The 15,900-nt window shown below is 36.3% G+C and overlaps 1 protein-coding gene across 2 annotated transcripts in view; it reads left to right on the plus strand.

Annotated features, from left to right (window-relative positions):
* Nucleotides 1-15,900, plus strand: part of PARG (poly(ADP-ribose) glycohydrolase) — a 131,055-nt gene that overhangs the window by 65,285 nt on the left and 49,870 nt on the right. For both annotated transcript variants that reach the window (XM_069067222.1, XM_069067223.1), the window contains exon 10: nt 7,409-7,488. In XM_069067222.1, coding sequence (XP_068923323.1) covers nt 7,409-7,488 — 80 coding nt within the window. The remainder of the gene's footprint in view (nt 1-7,408; nt 7,489-15,900) is intronic.

Raw genomic sequence — 15,900 nt, forward strand, 5'->3', positions numbered from 1 at the left:
TTTCTTTCTTTCTTTCTTTCTTTCTTTCTTTCTTTCTTTCTTTCTTTCTTTCTTTCTTTCTTTCTTTCTTTCTTTCTTCTTTTTTTACTTTTTGCAGAGGGGAAAGGCAGGGCAATTGGGGTTGTGACTTGCCCAAGGTCACATGGCTAATAAGTGTTAAGTGTCTGAGGCTGGATTTGAACTCAGGTCCTTCTGACTGCAAGGCCAGTACTCTATTCACTGTGCCACCTAACTACCTCTATTGTTATTATTTTTAAAAATTTTATTTGTTTACTTTTAGTGTACAACATTCAATTCTACAATCCCTTGAGTTCTAAATTTTCTCTCCCTTCCTTCCCCCCCTCCCCCACCCATGGCAGCATAGGTTCTACAAATACCTTCTCATTAAACATTAGTTAAGTTGTAAAGAAGAGTTATAACCGATGGAATAAACAACAAGAAAGAAGGAACAAAACAAAACAAAACACAAGAGAGCAAGTAGTTTGCTTCCGTCTGGATTCAGACTCTGTAGTTCTTTTCTCTGGATGTGGATATCCCTTTCCATCATGAGCATTTTGGAGTTGTCTTCTAACATTGCATTGCTGAGAGGAGCCCAGTCTATCAAAGTTAGTTGTCACATATACAATGTGTCTGTAATTGTGTACAAAGTTCTCCTGGTTCTGCTCTCCTTACTCAGCATTAGTTTATATAAGTCTCTCCGGGTTATTATGAAGTCCATCTGCTCCTCATTTCTTATAGCATAATAGTATTCCATTACATTCATATACTACAACTTGTTTAGCTATTCCCCAATTGATGGGCACCCCCTTGATTTCCAATTTTTTGCCACCCCAAAAAGAGCTGCTGTGAATATACATATATCTTTTTTTGCTTTTTGGAGGGCAATTGGGGTTAAGTAATTTGCCCAAGTAACTTGCCAAGGTCACATGGCTAGGTTTTTTTTTTGAGTGTGTGTGTTAAGTGTCTGAGGCCAGATCTGAACTCAGGTCCTCCTGACTCCAGGGCCGGCACTCTACTCACTGAGCCACCTAGCAGCCCCTGGCTGTGAATATTTTTGTACATATGGGATCATCCTCCCACTTGTATGATCTCTTTGGGATACAGCACTAGAAGTGGTATTGCTGGGTCAAAGGATGTATACATATTTTTATAGCCCTTTGAACATAGTTCCAAATTGCTCTCCAGAATGGTTGGATCAGTTCCCAACTACACCATGCATTGTTATAGTTCTATGATTTGTTCTTTGACACGCTCATTATTTAGGATATCATTGTTAAATCTCCACTTGGCTTTGTATTATTTTTATTTTTTATTTTTATGCTTCCTGAACTGATTACTCTTTTTATTGCATTATGGTCTATAAGGATGTAACTATTCCTGCCTTTTTATATTTATTTGCAATATTTATGTGCCCTTGTACATGATCAGTTTTTATTAAAGTTCCATCTGATAGTTATATATTTGTGTGTATATATGTATATATATATATATATGTAGTACCAGTTAGACAATGATATAAATCTTTACTTTTCCCAGCAATTTTTTCAGTTCTGTATTTTCCCTTTTGTTTATCTTTCTGTTAGACTTATCCAAAATTGGAAGAGGGATATTAAAGTCTCCTATCACTATTGTGTAATTGAGTCTTCTTGCGGTGCCAATGTTACCTTTGAATTTGTATGTTAAGGCATAAGTTTATTACTTTTATCAGTTTGTTGTTTGTGCTTCCTTTTAGCATAATATAATTTCTTTCTTTTATCCCTTTTTATTATTTGAATGTTTGCTTTTGCTTTGTCAAATAGCATGATTGCAGCTCCTGCTTTTTTGGGATTCACTTGATACGTAGTTTTTTTCATCCTCTTGATTTTGTATATGTCTTTGTTTTTTAAAAGTGTTCCTTGTAAGCAACAGATTGTAGGATTTTGTTTTCTTATCCAGCATGTCACTTTTTTGTTTCACTTGATCATTTGATTCATTCACATTTAATATGAGAATTAGGTTTGTGTTTTCCTATTACATCTTTTGTTCCAAGTCCTTGGATTTTCTGTTACTGTGCTTTCTTTTCCCTTCTCTTTTGTTTTCTATCAATTTTGCATTAAGCATGCATGATAACTAAAAAGCATGCAGTGACCTGTGGTAAATGGAGGTCCCATCAATGAGTGCAATTTTCTGCTTGGCATCACTGCTGCAGAGAAAGGAGGAGGGGCCTTTTCTTCACAACGAACTGCAACATTTGGCAGCCCCTTGTACAGAAAACTCTGCTTCAGTATACCAGTGCTTATATTAATGGTGCAGCTTTTCTAATGCCATTTGAAAGTGTTTTAGATTTTTAAGATAGGTGGGAATCTCCCATTTTGTAATGTACTCTTTTATTTTTTTAATTGGACATTTTAATTGTACCTTTGAAATTTGTTCTAAGGCATACTCAGTGGCAAGGTTCAAGGGGAAGAATTGTAACGTTTTCTTAATGATGGGAATACGATTTAGAAAGATGAAAGTACCTTATTTAAAAGAGCGTTTGTATTTGCTGGGACATGCCTATTCCCTGATTTGTGCATAGATAATATGCTAATCAGCATGGCATGTTAACTTAGGACATTTATGGCATGTTTTGGGGGAAGGAACCAGGTTAACACTATTTACCTTTCTTTTGATCGTATGACCAGTTTGTAACTAACTATTAAAAGACATTCTTCTCTGTGATGTTCACTGAAATCATGGTGGTGGTGTTCTCAGTTTTCCTCAAATTTTCATGCTAAAGATTTAGAAATGTGGAGAGGCTTTGATGTATGGTTTATTTTATTTTGAGCATAATTAGATGATAAAAGGTCAAATGAATGCGTGAGTTTAAAAAAAATACTGAAAGAGTTCAGGTAGCTGAGCTAAACTGGCTAATACTTACTAAAATGAAAACTAGATTATTTACTGAAGTGTACATAGGGTTTTAAAATAGTATGATCCTTGCTTTGATCTATCTTTTTTTTTTGAGAAGAAAGTAAATTATCTTAAATGAATTCTGTTCTGAATTAATGCTATAGGCTTATTTTCAAATTGCATGCTTCTAAGAGATATTACTTAAGAAGGAGACAGATATTCCTACAAACAGAATAGTATCTCTGTTTTCTGTTTTTTTCTTATACTCTGGGTAAGCCTGATTGCTCAGGAGCAAAAACATGCCAACGTAGTGCAGGAAAAACAGAGGCAGTGTATTGTGAGTAGAGTACCGTATTTGGAGTGAGAAATACCTATATTGAAATCCTGCCTCAGAATTTACTGGCTGTGTAATGCTAGGCAAGTCATTTAATCTCTGGGCCTCAGTTTTGTCAGTGGTAAAATGAGGGGGTTGGACTCAGTAGCCCCTAAGTTTCCTTCCTTCTGTCATCTTCTGAAAACAACAAATCTTTCTCATTTTCAATTATCTAATGAAAACTGAAATTACAGATTTAAAATTATGACAGATTCAGTATTGATTTTTTTGCCTATTTTATTTTGGATCATTTAGTGTGAGAACAGATTAGTGATCTTGAATATTTATAGTGGTGTACTATTGAAGTATACCCCCTTCCCAATACCTGTTGGATATAGCATTTTTATATTCAACCGTCATTTTTTGGCATGGTTACTACTTATAGTTATATTTTTATGGCATGTTAAAAAATTTTTCTTTCCATTAGCCATGTGGGAGATGAGTAACCTGGGATGATATGAGTTGTCTGAATCAAATAAAGCAGTAAGAGTATGTGGTTAGGGACTGACGTCAATAAATTGAATAAGTTCTCCTTTTATTTATTATAGTGCTCTTACAGTCCTGCTTAGTTATGTTAAATACCCCTGACCTTCTCCTCTGCCTGCCTTTCAGTGTCCCAGAATGCTTAAACATCCATAGAAAAGCTTCCAATTTGATTAGCATTGATGCTGGTGAGATTGCTTGGAACCCAGAACGGCAAAGATAAATTGTGGGTTGTTGCAGTGGTCTGCCCTGGGCTGCTTTTACATCTCTCAGCCTCTGTTGTAGATTGAAATCCTGGCCAGGCCATTTGACAGAACATCTTATAAGAGAAAGCGTGACTTCCTGTCTGAAAATTTAAAGTTGAATTTTATCAATTACTTCCACTTAAAAGGGAGGGTGGTTGTTCATGTACTTGATTTACAATACACTTTAATGGAATGAATCCTTAACTTTTAATGTATGATTTGGGGCCAAGAATCATATTTCATTAACTTTATATATTCCCTTTAGGGAATTGCTTTGTTCAGTGTGAGTGTGTCCCGGAGTCAGAAGGATAGTGCCAGTTAATAGGGACATGACCCTTGTTCCACCTTTTCCTTTTATAGTAAAAATGGTATGCTTGTTAGAATGAGCTTCTGTTAGGAAAGTGAAGTTGTTTAATCTTTTCACATACTTAACTAGACTCCTTTAGAGATTATTTCATTGTATTTGTGGCCTTAGTGCTGAGCACCATGCTTGGCACATAGTGGTTGCTTAATAACTCCTTGTGAAATGAATATTGACCCTTAACTGTTAGTCACATCTTCCAAATTGACCTAATGAATGCAAAGGAACTATCAGTGTTGATGGATATTTACCATTGTGCTGAGCCTTTCTGCTTCACAAATTATTGCTTCAAGTAGTACACATACCTAGGGCGAAGAAAGAACCCAAACTTGGAGATTATAAATAAGAAACTACTGAAAACAAAATTGCATTGTTGTAAGAGAAGTGAACTCTTGTTTTTTGGTCATTGTTTTATCTTGTTTTATGATTAGGCTCATTAGGCAAATTTAAATAAGCAGGCTATACTTTTTAAAAAATCCACAGCTACAGAGTCTTAATTTTGCTATTTAATATAATGGGCTTTAAACAAAATAAACTGAATTTTTCAATCAGTGCTGGACTTGGAGTTAAGAAGTCTTGAATTCGGGGCGGCCAGGTAGCACAGCAAGTAAGAGCACCGGCTTCAGTGTTGAGAAGACCTGGAGATCGAATCCCGGGCTCGGACACTTACCACCCACCCAGAAACACCTGGCCATGTAGCCTTGAGCAAGTTACTTAGCCCCAATTGCTTAGGGGCGGCCAGGTGGCTCAGCGAGTAGGAGCACCGGCTCCAGTGTTGGGACGACCTGGAGATCGAATCCCAGGCTCAGACACTCAGCACCACACCCAGAAATAACTGGCCGTGTAACCTTGAGCAAGTTACTTAATCCCGATTGCTTTAAAAAAAAAAAAAAAGAAGTCTTGAATTCATATTCTGCCCCAGATCCTTACTAGCTATGTGATCCCTTGCAAGTTCCTTAACCTGTTCCTGCCTCGATTTCCTTATCTTTTAAATGAAGAACTCGAGTTGGAATTGATGGTATCTGAGGTTGCTTCCACCTCTAAAATTATTCTCCCTGTGGATTGGAGGGGGGGAGTGGAGGGAATGTTATTAGCCAATCAGGAAGAGAAGAGAATGAAGATTAAGTTATATCTAGGCTTAAAATTAGACCTATGAAAAGCAATAAGCAGAATAAAGTGAAAACCTGTCTAATTTACATTGGTCAGAAGTAGACCTGCAAAGTAAATAGTGGTCATAATTTGTAAAGGATGGCAGTAACTGTCAGTAGTCTTTATCTCCATAAAGACACATCTGTTGTCTCAGAGCCTCCTGAAATTATTAGTTTGTCTGTGTGGACATAGAAAATACCTAGCCCCATGTAGAGAATGCATGAGTTTTCAAATTTTTGATAATTACGAATTTACTGTTTTTAAGATAATTTTAAAAGTTTTGCGAGAGTAGTGGTTTATGCTGCTTAATGCAACAGCTGCTTCTCTCTCTAATTATATACCACAATTCCTTTGGTGGGGAAAATTGTGGGTAGTTGACTTCTAAATCTGACCTGATTTATCCTACTATGTAGGAAAAATGGAAAAAAAGACTTTAGAATAGTGCCTGATATAACCATTTAGTACATTGTTATTCATTTTGTAGATGTTCAATTAAATTATTGTGCTACTGCTTTACTTTTTAAATATTAATATGATTTATTGAAAATTCTGATATTTCTCAGCTATTCTGATGTTACAGATTGAGAAGTCAAATCCAAACCTATGCAGTGAAATAATTTCTTTAGCAGTCAGTCATATTCTTGGAGTAGATAAAGCAGTAGAGAATTTTAGAATTGTTTTAGGTTAAAATTACCACAGAAATGCCTTTTGAAAAAGTAAAACTATTTAAATAAAAAGGATATCCAGGATGACTTAATCTATTAATTTTAAAAATCAGTCTTTGTTCATTAATTTTGTATATTTTCTTGACTACTATTTAGTTAGATATTCACATTAGTTATTTTCTCGGACATGACCTTAATAGTTATGTGGGGAGGCTTCGTTACTCTCTTCCCCTTCTTCTTGTTCCACCCCCCTTTTCCTAATTCATTTCATTGACTAAACAGGATTTCCTTATGGAATTACCTCATTTCTTTTGAAATTACATAAGCCTGCTTTTCTAACTATGAAAAATAACTTATTTCAGCCCTAAAAAGTAGACTTTACCTGGAGCATTTCTGATTTTAAATTCAGGATGCATACTTGGAAGCAAATGGATGCCATCACATCAGTTTTATTCCCAATGACCCTCAGTATATTTTTAAAATGTTTTTCAAAAACATGATCTTAAGCCCAAAAGGCTTTTCTTGTATTAGGCATCACTTAGTGAACTATATACTCAGGACATATTGCTTCCAAAGCTCCCACTGCTATTTCCTCTGGACAAATTGCATTATGTATTAGCAATAACAATGCCATGTCATTTTGAAGGAAACCAAATTAAGTAGTACAAGTCCAGGTTGCTGGAAGCTAGATGCCACGATATGTTTTGGTTACCATGTAAAAAATACATTTGCTTAATTACCAAAAACAGTATATAGTTCAAGATACTGTTACTTGCCACATAAAAAAATGCAGATGTGAACATTTTGGTCCAAAACAATTTAATTGCAAAGTATAGAGAGGACATTTGTTCTGATCAGTTTGAAGGACTCATGGTATTAAGAAATGCAAACACAGCTTGCCCTTTATAGGTCACTAGTTGGGGAAAATTGTCATTCATGATGATATTTAGTGACCTTAATTGACTTTGGAGAGACTCACATATGAAGTTTTCTTTAAAGTATGTTGCTTTTGAGATATATAATTGGGAAAAAACTGTTTTGTGACCTGATCATTTTTCCATATACTTGACTTATAGTTGATGTCCAGCCTTTCCAGTTGCTACTTAGAATAAACTAGTTTTCCGATTTTGTGTTATAAGAGGGTAAAGAGGTCTATGTGAATGAAGGTTTTCCTCTTATCAGTTTTTTAGGTGATACATTTAGTATTGCCTCTACCAGTCAAGTGTCTTTAATCTAGGGTTCTTTTTGTTGTCTCTTTCAGATTGTTTGAAGGACGATCAACAAGGAAGCCTGAGAAGCTCAAAACCCTCTTCTGCTACTTTAGAAAAGTCACAGAGAAAAGTAAATCCATTTTATTCTTGCATGGCCTTTTCAGTGAAAGGGGCTAGTGAATTAAGATGGAGAATGACTTGTCAGGATGCTTTAATGTAAAAAGAAAAAAACAAAGTCAAAAATACCAAAAATAATTGAAATAGTAATTTAATTTTTACTTTTGAGTGTCTTCATTTGTACATATTATTATGTCTGAATATAGGCCACACTTTCCCCCATCTCTGACTTATCTAAGACCATAGTGTGGTTTATAATGGTATTTATATTGTCATATACTCAATTTAAACCTCACTTGTTTTCCTCATTGGTCCTCACCCAAGTTGGAGGAGCCTGTGCATGCAGGCATCCTTTGACCTAATGCTGCAAGATAAAGGAAAGAGAGCTTTTCTCCTTTCAAATTTCCAATAACTTCCTGCATCCCAGACCTAGATCCTCAGAGGTAGGATTTCATTGCACATCTCAAAAATTCTCCCTCCCATATCCCCAAATCTGAAGAAGAAAGAAATTATTTGGAGAATATTATGAATTTATCCTTCAGATTCTCCTACTGAGAGACTTTGTCTTGTTCTTTGGGTCTCTCACTTGTAGGGAGATGCTTCAGGGCCTTCTACTGGAAGCTGCCTAGGGAGGTCTTGAGAACTCATTGTCATAAATTGAAATGTTCACATGGTTTTTGGTTCTTAATTTTGTAGTGGACTTTCCAGACTTGGCAGAGAGGTAGTCCTTGGAGGAAGAGAAGGGTGTGGAAGGGGTGTCTTTCTTAAGTCTCCTCATTAGCTGTAGAAATCCTAAAATTCTAGGGTCCAGATATTGTCTATCACCCAAATGGGATAAAGGTGGGGAGCTTTTCATTGATCTGGGTATGGGAACAAGTCAGCCCTCATAGCTTAGAGTCCTCAAACAAACTGGATCTAACCCAGACTTGGAGTAGTCAAGGAGAGCAAACAGAGGAATAGTAAGTGGACATTTGCACCTATATCCGGGGCTAATGTATTTGCAAGATCCATGGTATCAATGGAAACTGGGTGAAGAGGATGAGGGTGAAGGTGAGAACACTCTAAGGACTTCAAGGGGCCCAATGGAAAGTGAGGAAACATCTTGTTTCACCAGACACTTGCAGAAGCAGACAAGGGGAGAGGAGAGGTAGCAAGATTTTTCCTAAAACATGTTAGTAGCATCTTCCTATCAGTAATGTAACACAAAATTTACCCTTGTTATGGATGGGACTTCCTGGGATGGAAGTGTCTAAAGATATGAAGGTAAGCCTGGAAAATAGATTACTATTTTCTGTGGGGTAATAACTAACAGGTGTTCTTGTCTCACAAAAGTACAGTGAGCTCATATGTGGAGAGAGTACTCTGGAAAATTGCTGAATTTTGAGAAATTGATGTTTGTGTATACAGTTGTTGACTTTTTAGAATCATGATATAAAGATACTGAGTATAAGTTTAAATGTTTTGGATTTTAAAAGATTCCCCCTCTTTCCTCTTATATTTCATTCTACACTGCCATATAGTTATGGGTGCTTACATTTTAGGATGGCAGGATATTTATTTCCTTTTAGGAAAAAATAGATTTCCCCCAAATTGGTCAGTTATTGTTTTTGTTGGGTGTATGTTTAATATGGTAATTTGGTGAAATTTTTCAATGTATACTTGCTGATATCTTTTTCCTTTGAAAAAGGAACACTTTTTAAGGAGTATGACCTATATTTGGACCACTTAAAATGGCAGTAAATGCTGATTTTCTTAATGATATTTAGTAATTGTTGATAAAAGTCAATTGTTGTGGGTTTGGTTTTGTTGTTTTTTTTTTTAGGGGGGAAAGTGAGGCAGTTGGGCTTAAGTGACTTGCCCAAGGTCACACAGCTAATAAGTGTTGAATGTCTGAGGCTGAATTTGAACTCAGGTCCTCCCGATTCCAGGGCTGGTGAGCTATTCACTGTGCCACCTACCTGTTCCTGTTGTGGCGTTTTCTTATGAGACATTTTGAGGTAAAAGCTTAACTCCTAGTGATCAGGTTTTTCTTAAGGGTGTGCCAGAGTAGCCTGGGCTGATAGAGAAGAGTAGAGAAAGCAAGATTATGAATGTGCTCCATAATGCCTATGCATAGGCTTACTTTTTCATCTGGTAATTTTGAAGCTGTAGTGTTAAATTATCCTTCTTTTAGTGTTTTTCCCCCTGTGGTTGTGGATGCTTTATATTTAATACCTTGCATATGTTGCCAAGGATGATTATTCCTTGTTTTTGAAGGAATTAATAGTAGGATCTATATGATTGCACTGAAATCTGTAAGCTACTTTGACAGATTTTTCTATTTGTCATTGTCAATGGTATCCTCTATCCCAAATGAAATAAATAGCAAGTGACACATAAGCATATGCATGTTTAAAGATGACAGAACTAAGCAAAATATTTATCTTTTTGTTAGAAAAAGCTTTTTTATTCAATGAATGAAGATAAGGATCCATATATACACAAATATTTATAGCAGCTTTTTTTGTAATGGCAAAGAATTAGAAACTAAGGGGGTGCCCATCAATTGGCTAATGGCTGAACAAGTTATGGTATTATGAATGTGATGGAATACTGTTGTGTTATAATAAATGATGAAGTGAATGCCTTTAGAGAAACCTGGGAAGACTTGTATGAATTGATACACAAAGGGAAGTGAGCAAAACCAGGAGAACAATTTATATAATAACAAACAACATTGTAAGGACAGTGAACTCTGAAAGCCTCAGGAATTCTGATCACCACAGTGAACAACCACATTTCCAGAGGACACATAATGAAACATACTACCTACCTCCAAATAGAGGTGATAGACTGAGTTCAGATTGATGCTTGTGTTTATTTTTCTGTTGGACATGGCTAATGTAAGCATTTGTTTTGCTTGACTAGTTATATTTGTAATAGGTTTTATTTTTCTTATTCTCAATGGGGGGGAAGGAGAGAATTCATACATGAAAATAAAATCATATTGATTTTTTAAAAAATTCTGTCTCTGACCACATACTGGTTGTGTGACCCCCAGACAAATTTCTTAATGAATCAAATGCTCAAGGAATTGGAGACTAAATTGCAATGAAGGTGCTGACCTGGCTTGGTAGAGGGAGAGTTTCTTCACCTGGGAATCCTCCATATCATTGAAATCATAGGTCCAACCCTTTCATTTCTTTGAGAAAAGTGGGCATTTTTCTACTTTGCTAAATCTGAGTAAAATAAACCCTGTTCCTATAACTAAACAGTTCTAAATTTAGAGAAGTGGAGCAAATTATGGTCCTTACTAAAGGAAATACTAGTTTTTAACATTTCAAGTAATTTGCAGGGCAGAGTCAAGATGGTGGAGTAGAAACAGGACTTTCTCGCAGCTGCGGCTCCCACCGGGGTCCCCTACTTCATGTAAGAAATGACTCTAGACAAACTTTGGAGCTACAGAACCCACAAAATGATACAGAGAAGCTAATCTCCCATTGAGGACAGCCCGGCAGGCCGGCAGCAAGCAACCAGCACAGTGCTCTGGGAGCTGACCCCAGCCCTGCTCACCAGAGGTCTTAGCCCCAGGGCAGCCTGAACAGCCACTGGCTGGAGGGACTTCAGGTCACCAGCAGCTGTGGTGGTTTCCAGAATTATCAACCCATAGATGCCAAGGACAAAGTGAGAGGTCAGTGCAATGTGGACTTTGGGACCTGGGAAAGAGTGCGATCCAGCCTTTGCCCCCAGGTGGCTGAGGCACAGCAGCCATGCAGCCTCCACCACGTGGCAGCTTCAGCTCCTGGTCTACAGATTGTAGGGGGACCAAGCATCCAGTCTGAGGGGTAATCACTCTTGCTTTAACCTGCTTGGATCTGGATTGCTGTCTAGGGTGGAGGTCCTGGGGTGGGCGACCAGCTTGCTAGAGTGTGTGGAGGCTTCAGAGAGGGCACCCAACTAATACCTTTGGCAGCTGTGAAAACCCCAGTGTTTGGGATAAAGCTCCTGTTTCTGGTAGCAGAGTTCTACTGTGGCAGAAAGCCCAAAATAATTGAGTGGCAGCATGAGCAGGCAAAGGAAGCAAAGCAAACAGAGCAACCCAACTTTACACTCCTATTTTGGGGACAAAAAGGACTAAAGCATGGAACAGGAGGAAGATCATGAAGTCAGAACTCCTGCACCAAAACCTTCCAAGAAAAATATGAGTTGGTTACAAGCCATAGAAGAGCTTAAAAAGGATTTTGAAAATCAGATAAGAGAAGTGGAGGGAAAATTGGGAAGAGAAATGAGAACAATGCAAGAAAATTATGAAATGAGAATCAACAACCTGACTGAAGAAAATAACACCTTAAAATATTGATGGCAAAAGAGGCTCAAAAAGGCAATGAGAAGAAGAATGCCTTAAAAAGCTGAATTTGCCAGATGGAAAAAGAATCTCAAAAGGTCACTGAAGAGAACCATTCCTTCAGAATTAGATTGGAGCAAATGGAAGCTAGTGACTTTATGAGAAATCAAGACACTATTAAATAGATCCAAACAAATGAAAGAACAGAAGGCCACTGACCTGGAAAATAGATCCAGGAAAGATAATTTAAAAATTATTGGACTACCTGAAAGCCATGATTAAAAAAAAGAACCTAGAAATCATCCTTCAAGAAATTCTCAAGGAAAATTGCCCTGATGTTTTAGAACCAGAGGGCAAAATAGAGGTTGAAAGAGTCCACCAATCACTTCCTATAAAAGATCCCCAAAAGAAAACTCCTAGGAATATTATAGCCAGGTTCCAGAGTTCCCAGATCAAGAAGAAAATATTACAAGCAGTCAGAGGAAGAAACAATTTGAATATTGTAGAAACACAATCAGGATAACTCAGGACCTGGCAGCTTCTACATTGAGCGATTGAAGGGCTTGGAATATGATATTCCGGAGGTCAAAGGAGCTGGGATTAAAACCAAGAATCACCTACACAGCAAAACTGAGTATCATGTTTCAGGGGAAAGTATGGTGATTCAGTTTAATAGAGGACTTTCAAGCATTCTTGATGAAAAAACCAGAGTTGAATAGAACATTTGACATTCAGATATAAGAAGCAAGAGAAGCTTGAGAAGGGAAACAGGGAAAAGAAATCATAAGGAACTTATCAGAGTTGAACTACTCATATTCCTACATGGAAAAAAGATAATTTAACTTATGAAACTTTTCTTAGTATGAGAATAGTTGAAGGGAATAGAAATGTATATATATGTATGTATATGTGTATATATGTATATATACATATATATGTCTATATAGGAGGGTATATGGGTGTATGAATAAATATTCGAGTGTGTGTATGTATGTCTACAGGTATACATAAACAGAGGGCACAGGACCAATTGAATAGGAAAGGATGATACTTAAAAGGTCAAATTAAGAGGTGAGAGAGGAATATAATGAAAGGAGATGGGGAGAGACAGAATGGGTAAATTATCTCATATAGAAGAGGCAAGGGAAAATTGTTACAATGGAGGGGAAGAACAGGGAAGTAAAAGGGAATGAGTCAACCTTATTCTCATGGAATTTGGCTTAGGGAGGAAATGACATACACACTAAATAGGGTATCTCACCCTACAGGAGAGTAGAGGGGAAGAGAGGGAGATGATGGAAGGGAGGGCAGGCGGGGGGAGGGAGTTGGAAGCACCCACTTTTGAAAGGGACAGGATCAAAGTAGAGAATAGAACAAGTGAGGGGTGGGATAGGTTAGAGGGAAATATAGTCAGTCTTCCACAATATATCCACTATGGAAATATTTTGCATAGCTACTCATGTACAACCTATATTGAATTGCTTATTTTCTCAGTGAAGGTGGGTGACAAGGGAGGAAGAGAAAGAACATGGAATCCAAAGTTTTAAAATAAAATATTTAAAAATATATATACATATTATTATTAATATTTTACATGTAACTGGGAAATGAGATATATAGGCACTGGGGCATAGAGATCCACCGTGCCCTACTGGAAAGTCGAAGAGGGAATGGGGGAAGATATGGGAGAGAGCAGATTGGGGGAGAGGATATTCAGTGGGAACGCTGTTTTGGGGTAGTGGGTAGGGAAAATTTGTAACTCAAAGTCTTGTGGAAATGGATGATGTAAACTAAAAAATAAGAAAAGAGACAAAAATATATAAAAAACATTTCAAGTAATTTGGAGAAAACACTAAAATTTCTTTTTCTAGGATCATAGAATGTGAAATTTTTCAAAAGTGATCCCTACCAACTAGCTTGTTTTCACTATCTCTTGTAGAAACTGTAGTCTGAAACATTAGTTCTTAATGTCATGCAACATTTGTTCTTAATGTCAGGAGAAAACAGGGTGATGAGAGTAGGAACATTGTATGGTATGTAGAGCAGTGGATCAAAATTTTGTATCCTAATCTACCAAATAGGCAACACTATTAATACCTTTTTTAAAAGCAATGTTTTACATTAAAAACTTTTTTCCCTCTTAACTAAAATTCTCTGTTAATAGGTAATTTGAATAGCCACACACATAATGATGATTTCCTACCTTTTTTATAGCTAAATGCTATTGTATTTAAAGGGCACCTAGGTGGTACAGTGGATAGAGGGCTGGACCTGGAGTCAGGAAGACTCAGCTTCCTGTGTTCAAATCTGGTCTCAGACACTTTCTACCTGTGTGAGCCTGGGCAAGTAATTTAACCCTGTTTGCCTCAGTTTCCTCATCTGCAAAATGAACTAGAGAAGGAAATGGCAAACTATTCTGGGATCTTTGCCTAGAAAATCCTAAATAGAGTTACAAAGAATTGGACATGATGGAAATGACTGAACAACAAAATTAAAGTTTTTTTGTAAATTATTTTATTTGACCCTCACATAAGCTAGCTTGTGAGGTTGGCAGAAGTGATGCTGTATCTTATTTTACAAATAAAAAAGCTAAGTTCAGAAAGGTTGATGATGCTAGAATTAAAATCCATTACTTTATTGTTATCTCTCAGTGATGAACCTGAGATACAAAAAGATCCAGAAGTACCTTCTAAATATCAAAAGATTATTATTTTTTTTTTTGCCTTTTGTAGGGCAATTGGGGTTAAGTAACTTGCCCAAGGTTACACGGCTAGTTTTTGTGTGTGTGTGTGTGGGTGTTAAGTGTCTAAGGTAGGAACTGACTCCGGGGCAGGCACTTTACTCACTGTGCCACCTAGCCGCCCCTTCATTGTACTTTTAATGTTGTATACTACATTCTAATTATTTAAAAATTTATAACCTAGTAATATATGTAGTGATTTTTTAAACTGGAATAATTAATTAAATAAAATATTATATTTCTTAGAGGAAATTGTATATTTTGTATAAGCCTGATACTGTGTGGTACTGTATTGGTACTTTCATCAGTGACTTTGTCCAAAGGCCTATTTTTCCTGACTTTCTTTGGACTTGCTTGTCCCTCTGCCAGTTTATATACAGCTATGAATTTCTCTTCTTCTTAGTATTAATATTGGAAGTTAACAACATTATTTCTTATCTCTCCATTAAATGGACAAGGAAAACAGACAATAGAACAATATTAGTATCTAAAAAGACTGTTTATCCAGGGATTGAACAGTATGATTACCTACTTCCTTTGTAGATATAAATACTTAAAGCTTATCCATTCATCTAAAAAAGGATTGACAGTGTTTGTTTCTAAAGAAAGATTTTTTTAAGCTCCGTTCATAAATTGAATTTTCCAGTGCAACTTCAGTGTGTGATTATTGAGATATTGTTGCTTGTGATTGAGAATTTTTAAAATGAGGAAGCATACTAGGAATGCAATAATTAGCAAGCCCTTATTGGAGTATATAACTATAGCCTCCATTATAGTTAATAGCCTCTGACTTATCTCATTGTATGAAAACTTTTTTTAATAAGTTAAACAGAAGATAACTAGAAATGGTAGAGCTTATTCATTCTACTCTTTGAATCAATTTAATTACCTTTTGTGTAGATGATATATTTGTGGTTATCACTTAATTTTTCAGAAATTATTTCTTAAAATCAAAAGGGGCATCTCTTGTAAAATAGCATTTACTGGATTATGAATGTTTCTTTTATTCCTTCCCTGTGAAGTTGTTGGATCATTTAGGATAGATTCTTTTTCTTTCTCCTTGCAAATCTCTTGATATACATCAGCATTCCTATTCAGCTGTTGGAACTGCATTATTTTTTAACCTTTGATTTTTCTGCCTTGACCCAGAAGCATCCATTAAAAACTGTAACTTAGTTTAAAATTTAATTTAAAAAAATATGAATACAATTAGTAACCAAATCCCATTGCTAGGACTTCTTTTTGCTTGAATTTATTTATAGATTATTTATTTTGTGTAGTATTTTTGTAGATAATTTATACTGTGGAAGGGAATTTTAGAAAGCTGGGGTTTCAAAATGACAATATTTTAAAGGGAAGAG

Source organism: Petaurus breviceps, unplaced genomic scaffold (genome assembly GCF_028583685.1).
Source record: "Petaurus breviceps papuanus isolate PSGF00001 unplaced genomic scaffold, PetGlider_PUasm1.0 90740, whole genome shotgun sequence".
In the NCBI taxonomy this organism is placed as follows: Eukaryota; Metazoa; Chordata; class Mammalia; order Diprotodontia; family Petauridae; genus Petaurus; species Petaurus breviceps.